Genomic DNA, 14,900 nt, shown 5'->3' on the forward strand with positions numbered 1-14,900 from the left:
ACTTCTCTGAAGCCAAATGTGTGACACACTTAAAGAATTGCGATTTAAATGCATTCTGAGCCCAGATTTGTACCAATGTGAGCAAACACATTTAAATCGGGCTGTCTCGCTGATCTGATGTTGTTCCAAGGATATTAGCAAATGAATTGGCCCGAAGATAATTTTGTTTACCTCTATAAACAGATCAATTTTGGCCACTTCTAATCAAATGAGATGCAGTATGTGCAGGAGCCGAGACTCTGCCCTTTGCCTGCCAACACTCCAGTATCGGGAAAGCACTGTGCATAAATTTAGTTGAACTAAGCTCTTTTTTTTTGCTACTAGAATTCACTGTAGTGCTTATGCTGCATCTTCTTCAGCAGAATAGGATGTTTTTCTTACTTTAATTATGTATGGTATGTGTTAGATTAAAGACACATATTAATTCTTGTTTTTTTCATCTTTTCAGGGCCAAGTGATGTTTCGGAACGGAGAGAGGATGGGCACAATAAAATTCAATCAGTTTCAAGGTAGGTATTGATGCTACTACTTCTCTGCTCCTTAGGTTACACTAGATCAGTCTTCTCTTCAGGTTTTCCAGTCATTTAAGACCTTAGCCTTTACTCAATCTGTTTTGAATGGAAAACATTGTTTCAGAGCATCAAGAACTTTGTTCTGCCATGTTGATACAGCTGTGATGCAGCTCGCTTCACTTCACATCACCACTTGTTCTTTACCTGAATCCTCTTAATATTATCGCTATAATTTGTTGAACTCCCAACTACAGCTTGTCTTTGTTCAATAAAACCTGCAATTGTTTTCTGACATTCTGACATTGTTTTCCACAGTTTTTGGAAAGCAAATTACAATTTTTCTCAAGTTAGAAGGCTGCCCCGGTTGATATGCTGGTACCTATAATAGGTCCTGACCAATAGGGCTTAGGGAAAAGTTTGCATCAGAGTCACACACATGGAAAAGGGAGGCTGAAGGATTTAACAGTTTTGAAGTCAGAAGCTTTGTACTCACATTTATCTCATTAGTTGTTTTTCTTAGAGAGGATAGTCATTATTCGCATGACTGCAAGGGTTGTCAGAAAAACATAAACATTAAAAGTAATAGACATTTTTCCAGTGAAGAAAGTCCCCACAGCCTTTCTATATGGAGTTGCATGTCCTCTCTGTGTCAGTGTGGACCATGGTGTTCTTTGGTGCTTTATCTCCTCTGTAGTGTTAGTATGTATGTCTGGACAGTTGAGGTTTGTAAAAAACATGCCTCAGTAATCTCTGTCCTCATAGCATCATCCTGAGGTTGTTTTTGAGCCAGCAGGGCCTGCTGAGTGGGAGAATAACCCAGAGATTGCATCTCAATGCAGGGGATTCCCAGCTCCGAGGCTCCCCAGACTGTATGTAGCACACTGCATGGGGCTGTTCAGTCCTCTCCGCCTAACCATCTTATCTTCCCCACTGCAGAGGGGCTCGATCCCTCTGGCTGCTTACATCACACTCTGCATGTGAGATAGAGAAAAGTATGTGTGCGCTTATGCACATTCTGTTGTGTGTGTGTGTGTGTGTGTGTGTGTGCCTCTCCCTGCGCATGTATGCTAAAGCTGTTCCAGCCCAGGCTCAGTGGGTTTGACTGAAAGCGAGACCACACATGATTTATAGTCATTAAAATATTTATTTTTACCTTTAAGTAAGACAAAATGAACACATGTCTGTAGCACGAAGTAAGAGTTTTTAGTGTTGCATGGACACGTGTATAGTGTAGCGAAAACAAGATAATGTGTCCCAATTCCTTTTTAGATAGTAATTGTACACAGTAGGTACTTCATACCATTTATCATGATATACTGCTTTTACAGTTAATAGACTAGTGATCAGTGTTCTTTACTGTTACAATGACAGGAAATTAAAAAAAAATGTGTTCAGACAGGCATTAATCAAACTGTGAATGAAATGAAACTAGCAATTACACAAGAGGAAGAAAAATGATTTTCCAAAGACTAAATAGATAGATTTTGTTTCATGAGTCATCATTCAAACACAATTTTATTTGATTTATTTACAGCTGTTCGTGGCTTCTCTCTTCCTTTGTGCTTTGCAAGACAATAATGCACATCAACAGCACACTCAAAAAGTACTATTTTTTTTCCGGCAATATTTTTTATCAATATTTTAACATTTCTTCAAACAGCAAAGCAACAAATGTGTTCCCAACCAGCAGAGGAAATTTTAAAAGGCAAATGGATTATTGTCCAACATTAAAATCAGGCCTTCCCTTACATGTCAGACATTTAGAAGAAGAAAATAAAATGCAAAGAACAATAAAAAATACATAAATAAAAGGCAAAATGTGTTTCTCTGCTGTTCACAAGCATTCCCCTTTAAGTATATTTATGTCTTGCTTTCATTATTTGTATGTCAAAGACACAATTCACATGGAACTAGTTTGCAGAGGACCACTTACATTTAAACTTCATCTGCCACAATTTTGACTAGATCCACTTTCTCCATACATTGTATAAAAAGACCTGTTTTGTTCATGAAAACCTGTGAACAAAAGTGTTTACTGTTTTCCTGTACAATGAAATTCTTTCTTTGCCAACCATTCTAAATGCCTCTGTGCATTGAATGAGGAGACGTTTAAATGGGACATACAATGGGTGCATGTCAATACAGCATTACGTCTGATGACCCTCTCATCTCTACCTGGAGGTCACCTGCAAGAATAAAACCAAACAGCAGGAGGAGCACTAACTGGGACAGAAGGCAGTCACAAAAACTGAATGATTAGAGAGCAGTCAAATAGAAAAGACTGGAGGAAAGTGCTTGTGTGAAAAAAGAGACAGTACAGTATCACAGAGATGTTCAGAAAAATGACACAAATGCCTTATCCTAAATCATTGCTACAAACTTTGTCTCTCTTTCTTCCTCCCTAAGCTGAGCTGCTTGTCCACCGTGTCTCAAACACACTCTTCCCTCAACCAAATCCTCCCCTGTGTCACAGCTATATCTCACTATCTTCTCCTAGATTTATTATATCTCCTCCATCCCTCCTTAACCTTCATTCCATCACTTCTTCCTCACTTGTCAGGGATCTTGAATTTGTCACCCTTTTGACACATGGAGAGCCTGAGCTGGGTGGAGAGGAGAAGAGGGACAGTCCCAGCTTGAATATTTCAAAAGGCAGTGATCCCCAACATGACCCTATCATCTGTCCTCAGCCTCTGATCCTCCATTTTACCCTGTCAGGCGTTCTTAGTCAGGGGCCTCAATGGCTCTTATTCCTACTGTCTCTCATGGGGATAAGAGATAGCTTGCTACCAGAGGTCTTGATCACAGTCACTGTCCCTCTGAGTACAGATTTTAAATCAACACAATACAAGGCCTGGTAGATAAGGAAACATGGCCTTTCAATAATATATATATCAGCAAGGTGAGGTTGTGATATGTGTGGGTAAAAGGTTAAGATGTTTTGGATCTTAAGAGATAAGTGATAGGATTTACTGTCTACAGCACCCCTCAAGTAAGAATTAATTTCCTGCTTTTCTATCAGGAATTTGAACTAGCAACACCCTCCCTGCTGTCAGTTTACCTCCAGGCAATAGTCTTCTCACAGTCCTTTCAACTTAAATAGCTCACAAGGATATCATTGAACTGTACCACCAATGCTTCTCAATGAATCAGTGTTTTTATTTTAGTTTTTTTTTCTCCATGTGAGAATTTCACTGATCTGGCATAAAACAAAATAAAATTATAACTCGATCAAAGAAAAACTAATGCCAACAGCGTGGACAAGAACTCCAAATTGATTTAATCACATTTACAAAGACTGCTACAGAGGTGTGTCCGAGTATGTGTGATAAAAGATACCCGGTATTTGGCATGATAAAAGAGTTGTATTTTAAATCAGGTCCAGCAATTACCACTTTGATTTGATTTGTCTCTTCTCCAAAAAGGACAAATCAAATCAATTCTGTGTTTGAATTGCAGGTGCGTCAGAAAAAAATCAAATATATCTTCTTTATGTTTTTTAGGCATGTCCAGTGAAACAGTTTTGAGAATTATGACTGAGCTAACTACACTGAGAAAGAGAAAACGTATTTTCTGATCTTTATATTTGGCTTATATTGCATTTTCTTGTCTTATTGATACTGTGTGATTTAAATTGCTGTCTTTGTTTTTGTCATATGGTAAATAATCCTTACAACAGTATCTAAAAACAAGAACAATTAAAAAAAAACAATTATATATGACTATATCACAGTGACAGAAGCCAGTCTTCATATTGAGTACTTTTGCGTTTACTATACATTTAGCGATGACATTCATACTAATAAAAGGTAACAACCGTGCTGTTGACCCTGCTCACCCCTTGTGTAGCTCCCTAATGTTCCCCAGATCCCGATGGACGTGCTGTTATTATTGGTAACGGTGGAAATGAACTACTATGGCTTTCAGCACAAAGCCCATTCGTTCCCACTGAAGATAAAGACATTTAGAAACGTTTCACGAAAAATATACTTTCTAAAGAAAACTATAATAAAAGACGGGGAAATTTCGTCAAATAGTATGGCATTGCAGTTTTTAACAAACATCGCTCAAACAAGAATAAATAAATGAATATTACTTGGGGACTATTTTCAGTTATTTAGTGCACTATTGGGTATTTGCAGCATACTTTTTGGTAGTAAAAAAAAATGCAGAATATCACCATCCTTCTCCCTTAAGTCTTTTTTAAGTCTCATTCGTATATCAGATGTCAGGGGAAGTTAAAAGTTGTTTCATGCCCAATTAACAAATTCACCACTGAATTTACAGTCGTTTAAAGGATCTAATGAAACAAAAAAGCATGAAAGGTTGCACAGGCTGAATGACAGGTAGAGCTTTACCAGCCTGCCGCAGCCATCAATATTCCCTGTGGGGACAGAGTGCTGGGATAGTATTTTAGCATCTCAAAGGAAGAGTGCTGATATACAATCCCTTCTGCTGTTTAGATCCTAACAAAGGACGTGGTCAAGGGAAACATCGTTATTGATCCTCGTTCAGCATCGCCAACTTTGAGAAATACAAATCCTGATTGTGTATGCACATAAAACTTACTGTTCTGAAATTGTCACATACAGTCTTTGGAACATTTTCAACATTTGCTGATGCTTTGATGCCAGGATTGGAGATCAAATGAGGTGATTCATTGAGAGGAGAGGAGAGGAGAGGAGAGGAGAGGGGAACGCGGTGCCCTGTGATGCCGCAATAGCTGATGTTATCTGTCATTTTCCTAGTCAAGGACAATGCCGCTGAGGAGTTCAATGGGGCTGTAAGAGTGTTAACAGGGAGAAACAGAGACAGATTTGTGCGTACAAACCAGACAAAATTGCAGGTTGTTTGTAGTGCTTACCAAAAAAAAAAAAGAATCAGAATAATCCGTCTTCTCTTCCCTTCCCCCCCTTCTCTTCTCTTCTCCCTGGTGCACACTTTAAGTGAGTAATCTTTATGAGAGAAGGAGAGTGAAGGCCCAGGTTTGTCTGACAAGGTCATGCTTCCTCCCAATATTACACCTGAGGGACCTATAGTTGTTTCTAAAAGAGAAAACACTAAATCCTGAAATAGCTGTGTAGAAGTTTGAGCAGAACTCCACAGAGACAGTGGTGTTTACAGGCTGGGGTGTACAGCAGTTTACACCTCTTTGACTCCATCTACAAAATACTAAAGACAATGTGTATTACAATATAAATACACAGCTACAATTGCATTTATTTGTTGTTCCCTTCCTGCGTCAGTTGGGGATTATTTTAGTGTGCTATTAAAGTCTGGTTTTGCTGCATTTGTATGTTTTTGCCTGTTTGTATCACAGCTGGTTTCTTTGATATCTGCTCTTCTGTGCCATTTAGATCTCCTTGAGGTGAAATAAACTGATAATTGAGAAAAAAAAAATCAGGAGGACCATTTCCTGGTTTAAGCTGCATCGAAAAGCTACCACTGGAGGTCTTTATAAGATAATCTTACTGAGTGCTTTTATGTTAGGGATATTTTGTTGTTATAATACTAATGGGTTTTCGAAAAGATCCTGTGATTTAAATGTCTTTGTGAGGTTGCAACACTGTGCCAGACCGTACAGCTTGAAGTGTCCAATTAGTGCTTGAATTAGATGTATTTGTTCTCTCAAAGATTTTCTTTCTCCAAATAAGGATCACTGCTGCTACATTTTATAAACTCTTCAACCTGCTTTGTATCAGCCAACTATTACTTCAGCACTTTATTGCATAATGAAGTTGGCAACCTAAAAGATTTCATAAAACCCACCAGAGAAATGAGATAGAAAACTTGAAAACTTGTCTAACCACGAAGTGTTATGTTGGGCGGTTGGCCATAACACCATACATTATTTCATTTTTTAGCTATGTGAGTGGCTCAAGGGATCAGTCTGTTGGTTGGTCAGTCCACCACTTTGATTTGGAAAAATATATTAACATCTGCTGGATGGATTTGCACACTATTTTATATTGACATTCATCGTTTCCAGACGATAATTACTTCATGACTCTGCTGATCCCCAGATTTTTCACCCAGCACCACCATGAGGCTGACGTTTGTAGTTTTGAGAGAAGGAGCTCAATAACCATTGAATAGTTTGCCATTACATTTGGTAAAGACACTGATGTTCCATTCATGTTCTGCTCAATCATGTTGTACTAACTTTGTTCATGTTTTAATGTTGTATCAGCTCAAAATTGCAGTTAGTCAGATGCTTTGGTTCATGACCAAATATGTGCAAAGCTTATGACATTACCATCAGCCCCAATTTAGCAAATGTTAGCATGCTAACCTGCTAAACATCAGCAGACTGTCATTATTACTGTGACCAAGTTGGTATGCTGCCATTAACATTTAGCACAAAGCAATATCTCACAGAGCCACTAGTACGGTGTAGACTTATCGGCCTAATTTAAAACTATTTTATTCAGCGGATTTAATTGCTTTGAAATTGTGAAACCAGCCCAGAGGGTGAAGACAAAAGGGTGCAGTCATCTAGCAGCCAGTTTAAGTCCTTGTATTTATTCTAATGTTTACTTATATGTGTGTGTGTGTGTGTGTATTATTCAACAGAGGGCCAGGAAGTGAAGGTGGGAGAGTACAATGCAATTGCTGATGTGCTGGATCTCATCAACAACTCCATAAGGTTCCAAGGTAAGAGGACAACTAGATATGTGTGTATATGTCTTCAGTTTTGTGCGACTGTGTGAGCAATGACGCAGTGGTTTAAAAATCACTGAAGAAGAAAAAGGTCTCCTGATGCATCTGCTGTGTTTATATATACGTTAAAGGACCATCACTTACCACCTGAGCGCTCCTGTCCACTTGCTCACTTGAACCCAAACTCCCTCCAGCACACATAAGTACTCAGACACACTCAGACACCACCACCAGCACCACCCAGTGTAGGGACTCGCTACTCTCCTTTACCACTCTAAACTGTCCTCTCTCAACTAAATTATTTACCAGTCCATTTTTCACCCCTCCCGCGTTCGCTTGTGTTGACATACTTTGTAATTTGTTCGATCCCCCTGGCTATTCTCCCCACAACCACCCTCCCACTCTTCTTCCATCTTCTTGGCCTTGCCCCGCATACAGAAACTCCAGAACAGCACCATCTAAGATGCTTGTTTCCACATCCCTGACCACAGTAAGTGGAGATGTGTAAGATGATGCCATTGCGATCGATTGGCACACTGGCAGGAGAAAAATAGAGGAAAAGATAAGAAAGTGCAGTGTCTAACCACAATAACTTGACTGTGGTGCATAGAGTGCCATGCGCTCACCTCGGGGAAACTGAGGACCAGGAAATGGGTCTCAAATGACTGGATGTTTGCTGCAGTGTCACTATTTTGTGGTTGAAGTGAAAAAGATTTGCAGGGGACCAGTTAAGTTGTCAAAGTGAGAGAGAAACCTCACTGTGAGAGTGAGAATGTCCAGAAAACCACTGTTGTTGAATTACATAATAGTCATTTTAGGTAGGATACTGTAATATACCATGAAAACAACATATGAGTGGGAAGTTTCAATGTTACATTATGTTTGAGGCTCACTCATTTTGAGAGAAACCTTTTTTTGTGTCTGTCACACCTTCTGTTCTCAGGCGTGGAGCCACCCAAGGATCGTACATTCGTTCGTCTGCAGCGGCGCCACATCAACGTGCCCCTCTACAGCATCCTGTCCACCATCACCATACTGGGCATGCTGATGGCAGGGGCCTTCCTGTTCTTCAACATCAAGAACCGCAACCACAGGTCAGCTTTAAGCATGGGTGAAGCACATCCTTTTGACAGATAAACGTACCGTGCAGCGGGAAAGTAAATGAGGGGTTGGTGTTGAGGGAGAAGGTAGAGGGGAATGAGTGAAGGACAAGAAGAATCACGGGAGATTGAATGGTATTGAAATAAAAGAACAACAAAGCATGAGAATGATTATTAACCTTTAACTGTCTGCAGGTACAGTATTATTTTTCACATTTCATTCTCCTCCATACTGTAGCATTTTTGATGAATAAGACCCAGTCTAATTAATTCCATTATGATTTATCTTAATCTTGTGTTTTCTTCCAGACTCATCAAGATGTCCAGTCCCTACATGAACAACCTGATCATCCTTGGAGGCATGCTCTCTTACGCCTCTATTTTCCTGTTTGGCCTGGATGGGGGTTTTGTCTCTGACAAAGAGTTTGAGACCCTTTGCACTGTGAGTTCACTCAACACATTTTACTTATACATAAAATAATGAATAGAAGTTGGGGTCGTATGCCTGTCATATTCTGTTCCATTAGCGCAAGCGCACAGCTGTGGTCATGGATAGAGCTGCAACTAATTATTTTCGTTTGATTTATCTGACGATTATTATTTAAAATTACTCATTGAGTTTATAAGAAGATAGATAACAGTTGCCCAGAGCCCAAAACGACATCTGCAGATTACTCCTTTTGTCGAACCAACAGTCCAAACCTAAAGACGCCTCGTTTACTATCATTAATGACAAAGTAAAGCAGCAAATCCTAACATTTGAGAAGCTCAAACCAGCAAAAATTTGACATTTTCACTTGAATAATTACTAAAACAATTAAAGGGTAACTGCGTTGTGAGTAATTTAGGTGCTGTGTTTTGAAAAGCAGTCCACTGATGTGAATTTGCTCTCCTTTAACACTGCTGGACTCATTATGGACAGTTTAAAAAACAAATGATCAGAATCAAGACAGCAGAATCAGAGGTATCACCTTTTTTGTTCCACACATTCTTCTTCCTTTTCAAAACCTTTTCGCTTACATTACCCACAATTCAACTTAACCATTGAGTGACATCACCGGACGCAATTAATCAGAATACATACAGCATCCACTGGAGCCACAAAAGGCTTTATACTACTTTTTTCACATATGCAGTAGTACTCCCTAAGACCTGTAAACACACTTTAATGGATTATCAAAATAGTTGACGATTCGTTCTCTTTCAGTTGAATAATCGATTAATCGACTAATTGTTGCAGTTCTCTAGTCGTGGATATTAACTGCTATTTTCTTGATTTAAATATTTAGAATAGGCTTAAATATTGAGATTGCTGCTGAAACACTAATCAAATGCACTATGTGACACCAACAGTAAGTAAAAACTGATTGAATGTCTCTCTCTCGCGGGTCTCTAGCTAGCATAGGGCACATTAAGCGTCTCCCCCAGGTAGCATTACTGTGTGACTATGTAGATGCTGGATTAATTAAAGAGTTTTGATTACAGCGATAACCAGCTTCCACTGAGATACCACCCCACCCAGTCACACACATACACACACACACACACATGCACAACAGAGTAAATGAAAGGCAGGGCACGTCTCGAGCTGCCATCCACCTGGCTGAATCGCTGCAGCAGAGCCGAAACAGAGCTTGTCACTGCAGACGAGGTTCTTCAGCAAGGGAGCACAGAGGTTGATCCATTCACCACCAATCAATACGTGCTGGTCTCCTTGAGAATAGACAGAGTAATTGTTTTGGTTTTTTCGGGGTTTTTTTGCTGTCTTCTTTACCCTGTGCTTTGTCCCTGCCTTATTGCTTTCTAGATGTGCTAGAGAATGACACATGAAAAGAGCCAGGTGTAAATGGGTGAATGCAGACAGTGTGAATGTTCACACACAGGTGTACACATAAAAACAAATATGTGGATCACATGCAGCCATCAAACACGTGGTATACAGAAGCTCTCTGTAGCTATTTTAGGATGTCATAGTCTATATTCAAATTCGAAGCTTTTAAAACATGTCAGCTGTGTCCTTTGTGCTAAAGCAGTAAGAAAAGGTCTACATTTTGTCTCTCATTAAGATGAAATGCTCTCAGGAGTGTGACAGCTTCCATGGTCCAGGACGTTCTCCCGGAGCTCAACACTTAAGAGACGGAAAATAAATCTGACAGCTTCTTATTTTTAGAATGCTATTTTGAATTAACTTCTTGAGAAAAATGCAAATACCTGTCAGATCAGATGTCGTTTGAGCCTTGATCACCGTTTTTGAAACACGACACTTATTATGTGTGTTCCTGTTGTTCTGATAGGTCCGGACATGGATCCTCATTGTTGGATACACAACTGCTTTTGGTGCCATGTTTGCGAAGACCTGGAGGGTGCACGCCATCTTCAAAAATGTCAAGATGAAGAAGAAGGTAATGAAAATGTGTTAATATTTTATGATGAATATGAGAGTGATTAAAAGGTCATTTCCAGGTATCCAGGATGTATAAAAAAAATAAATTTTACTTAAACATTTGATTGTTCAATTATGAAACATCAGAGCTTTATGTGTCTCCTTGGCTTATGTGCTTTAAAGGGACAATTTGTAAGATATTGCCAGAATTTTGAACAAAACTGAACTAACATTATCAACAAAGTGTGAAGAAACAACAGTGTTGATATTTTGTCGAAGACTTCTATGTACTGGGGTTGCAGAGATGTCTACTGAAGTTAGTCTTGTCTACTAATACCACTTTGTACTGCAAGAGCTGATAGTCCAATAGCCCCCTGTAGTTTCAAATGGGAGATGTAAGATATGAAAATATTCCGGCTCTACACGCCCCTTTTAACCCGCTGCTGATACCCAACTTTCTCTCGCTCACTTCTGCCACTTCATGCCTCTCCTGTCCTGTGTCTTCTTGTCCCTGGAAACATTGTTACAGAAAAATCACCTCTGTATTGTATCCCCTGTCTTCAAATTGACCTCCATCTGCCTCACAGTCTTGGTTCAGTCCTAGCCTGGTGTCCAGCCGTGTTCACTGTGAGGTGACCGAGCCCCCGCTGCTTGCAATGAGCCACTTAGCTCAACGGCTAGCTGAGCTACTTCGTTTTGGAGTTACCTTCAAATTATTGCCATTTCCTCAAAATTGCCCCTTTAATTTTTTGTTTGTTTTAAAATTTGTAGAATTTGAAGATTTCTTTTCTTACCAAATTAGCAGGATCTATCCTTGTGAACGGCCATTACAGGCACAGTACATGTGATCCTTTCTGGTTGAATCCGGCTCGGGAGGAACCTTTTATTTCTTATCACACGTGTACATCTGTTGGATAGAATAACTGCCAGTTCATAAAAAACACAAGAGTCTCCATTAAAACATCTAGACTTGACAGTCTTATCCAGGAAGCTTGCACATGCCTTTTAAAAAGCCCAACACTGGTGTGTGGGTGCTTGTATTCACACTCATGCTTTTCAACAAACACTCTGAAAGACTGGCAGCCCCTGGCACCTGCTTTTAGAATCTTCTCTGTGAAAAAAAAAGATTCAGAAATACAAATGGCTTTTTAAACATCTGACACAATCTGTTTCACTGGCCTACTTATATAAAGTGGTGCCGAGCTCACTGAGTGTTGTAACTGTGCTCGGCCTTTTTGTATTTATAGATCTTGCTCTCTTTGTCACTCTTTCCCTCCGTCTCTCCCTCTCTTTCTCTCTCTCTCTCTCTCTCTCACCCTCTTGCATATTGGAGGAAGTGTGGGTGGCCTGCCAGAGAAAGAGAGCAGGACGAGAGGGAGGCAAGAGGGATGGATCAAAGAGTTAGAGAGGTTGGAGGGATGTGGGGAAGTAGTGACAGAAGGGAGGATGGAGAGACAGAAGGAGGAAGGCAAAGCAGGGCAGAGAAAGTGAAAAGACAAACAAAGTGGCACAAATGGCAAAAAATATAGGTTGGACACTGTGAAAAGAAAGCTGTAAAAAAGAGGGCAAAGGTAAGATGAAGATAAGGAGAATCTAGATTAGCGTTTAAAAGACAAAGAGCTGTGACCAGGCTCTTCTTTAGCTTGTCCTTTTTTGTTCCTTTTCCGGCACAGTGCTGTGACGCACGTTGAAGTTAAGGACGGTGGCGGGTAAATAGTTTTCCATCTGTTCTGTTCATGCAGCACTTGAATGTCGTTCAGCTGGCATTGAGTTTGAACGAGACCGAAGTAAAGATATTTAAAAAGTAACCACCGTAACATGTCACTGGCCTGGTAATTATCTCTGCTCAGGCCAACCAGTCCCACCTTCTTACCGTTCCAATGGAGACAAAACAGAAGAAGCATTCACCCATACTGCATATTTCAGCACTTAAACCTCAAGATGTATTCTCTGTGGGTTCAAGGACTGTTTGCATGGCACTGACACACACACACACACACACACACACACACACACACACACACACACACACACACAAACACAAGTTCCTCCACACTGATTGAGTACAGGTGCATTGGCTTCAGTAGAGCGATAGTTGCTGTTGGTGCCCTGAAATCTCTGTCAGCCAATGTCAGGGGAGGGACTAGCACAAGTGCCTAGCCATCCTTTTTTCGAACAGTGGGGCTGGAACCGCATCCCTCATCCCCCCCCCCCCCCCCCCCCCCCCCCCCCTACCTCCATCGTTCTTCCTGTACACTGGGGAGAGCACAGGTTGTAAATCAGGGGTGTGTTCGATAAGGGTTCCAGTCGGTGGGCTGCGTCTGGCACTCCTTCACTTCTTAAATAGCTCAGTGCCAAAGACAGCATGTGTGTGCGTGTGCGCGGGGGGGACGACTGTCAATCAATGTCCTCCTTCTCCAAATACACACAAGCACACAACACAGACACAGATAAACATACACACTTGGAAAAAAAATCACCCTTTACACAAACGCTCACCGACAGGCAGCTACTTGTCAGTCTGCCTATCTCGGTAATTTACTGAGGACTCCTTAGTCACATATTGCTTGATGCACACACACACAAACACAGGGCAAGCTAAAGAACACATACATAATAATTGTGTAGACACTTTGAGGTTGTCTGAAAATAACATCTTCATCAGAAACACAAAGACACTAGAGCCCAACTGTTACGTCAGAGTGCCAATAATACTGGGGGGAAAGAAAACAGTACTTAACACTTCAGGTAATTTAGAGTCATTAAGTAGTTTGTCTAGCAGACCCAGTTGTCAGAGTAACATTTCACAGTTCAACAGATGGTGGTGTACTTTCTTTTCTAATCCCCCTAAAATATAACACATCTTGCATGTCTTTGTTACAACTTTTGCAAATAAGTTTTATCTGCCATATAAACTAAAATTTGTTTCATGTAAAGTTAACTCCACCAATTTTACATATTAAAAGTCTGTGTTCAGGTCTTATGGAGTATTACTGCATATGTGACAAGTAGTATAAAGCCATGTAATCTGATAAATTGCCTCCAGTGATGTCACTCAGTGGCTGCGTTGCATTGTGGGTAATGTAGACGCCTAGTTTTGAAAAGAAAGAAGAATGTGTGGAATTAAGAAAAGGTGATTTCTCTGGCTCTGCTGTATCAATTTAGATCATTTGTTTTGAAACGGTCTATAATGAGTCCAACTGTGTTATAAGAGTGGAATACAGACCAGTGGACTGCTTTTCAAAACCTGGTGCCTACGTTACCCACACAGCAACATCACTGGAGGTAATTTGTCAGATTACATGCAGCTTCCTCTGGAGCCACAAAAGGCTTTATACTACTTTTTCACATATACAGTAGTACACCCAATACCTGTAAACACACTATAATGTATGAAATTGATGGAGTTACCTTTTTATATATAGGTATTTTTATTGTTATCAATCTTGTCAAAAATGTTTTCATTGGCTTCAAAGCAGCCATTTGACCTGCTCTGCTTCTTACCTTCCTCTAAACTGCACTGAAGCATTGCAGTATTTCTGTTTCCTCGCCTATATTTGTTCAGTGCCAACAACATCAAAAGACACCAGATCAAAAAACAATCCCCTCACACATCTCATCCTGAGCCCACCGGCGGATGGAGACCCGTGCGAGACCACTGCGCTGCATCTGGGCCGTGTGATACTCTCCAAACACAGCCCGGCCTGTGTTCCCTGACCTTTCCTTTGATGTGCCGTTCCAGCCAGTCAAACGCTATAATAAATAAAGATCACAAACAGGTCATGGCTTTCATCCCTCTAAAGTTCATGGTACAAAAGAGGAGCTTTTGTGGTTGACAGCGTTGGCTCTTGTTTGGTGGATCTTTTACCACCTTCTCCTGCCACAAGGCAACAAAATCGACGTGTTGGTGGCACAGCATTGACATAACTGAATGTCCAAAAGTGATTCTCAGCCCTCGGCCAAAGGAGTAAAATCAGCTAAATATACTACGTGTGCCACAGTGTCAAATAGTGAACCAGGTCTTGGTCTCTTGGACTCACAGTTTGGCTGGTTTCCTATCTCAGTGGGTGGTTAATTGCAGCTAAATGCATTGTAATCAGCCCCTGATTAGATGGTTAGAATGAAACCAGCAGGGCTCTGGGTCCTGAGATGGGATGAGAATCACATAATTACGGTGATCAATAAGAAATGTTGTATGAAATGGCTCTACAGACACACATATCATTACATAACATTAGCAGGTGT

At 40.4% G+C, this 14,900-nt stretch overlaps 1 protein-coding gene across 1 annotated transcript in view; it reads left to right on the forward strand.

Moving 5' to 3' along the window:
• Window positions 1-14,900, forward strand: part of gabbr2 (gamma-aminobutyric acid (GABA) B receptor, 2) — a 191,140-nt gene that overhangs the window by 125,287 nt on the left and 50,953 nt on the right. Inside the window, exons 9-13 of the mRNA XM_073463307.1 lie at window positions 449-509; window positions 7,086-7,166; window positions 8,116-8,266; window positions 8,582-8,714; window positions 10,567-10,674. Coding sequence (XP_073319408.1) covers window positions 449-509; window positions 7,086-7,166; window positions 8,116-8,266; window positions 8,582-8,714; window positions 10,567-10,674 — 534 coding nt within the window. The remainder of the gene's footprint in view (window positions 1-448; window positions 510-7,085; window positions 7,167-8,115; window positions 8,267-8,581; window positions 8,715-10,566; window positions 10,675-14,900) is intronic.

The sequence above is a fragment of the Pagrus major genome, chromosome 3 (assembly GCF_040436345.1).
Source record: "Pagrus major chromosome 3, Pma_NU_1.0".
Lineage (NCBI taxonomy): Eukaryota > Metazoa > Chordata > Actinopteri > Spariformes > Sparidae > Pagrus > Pagrus major.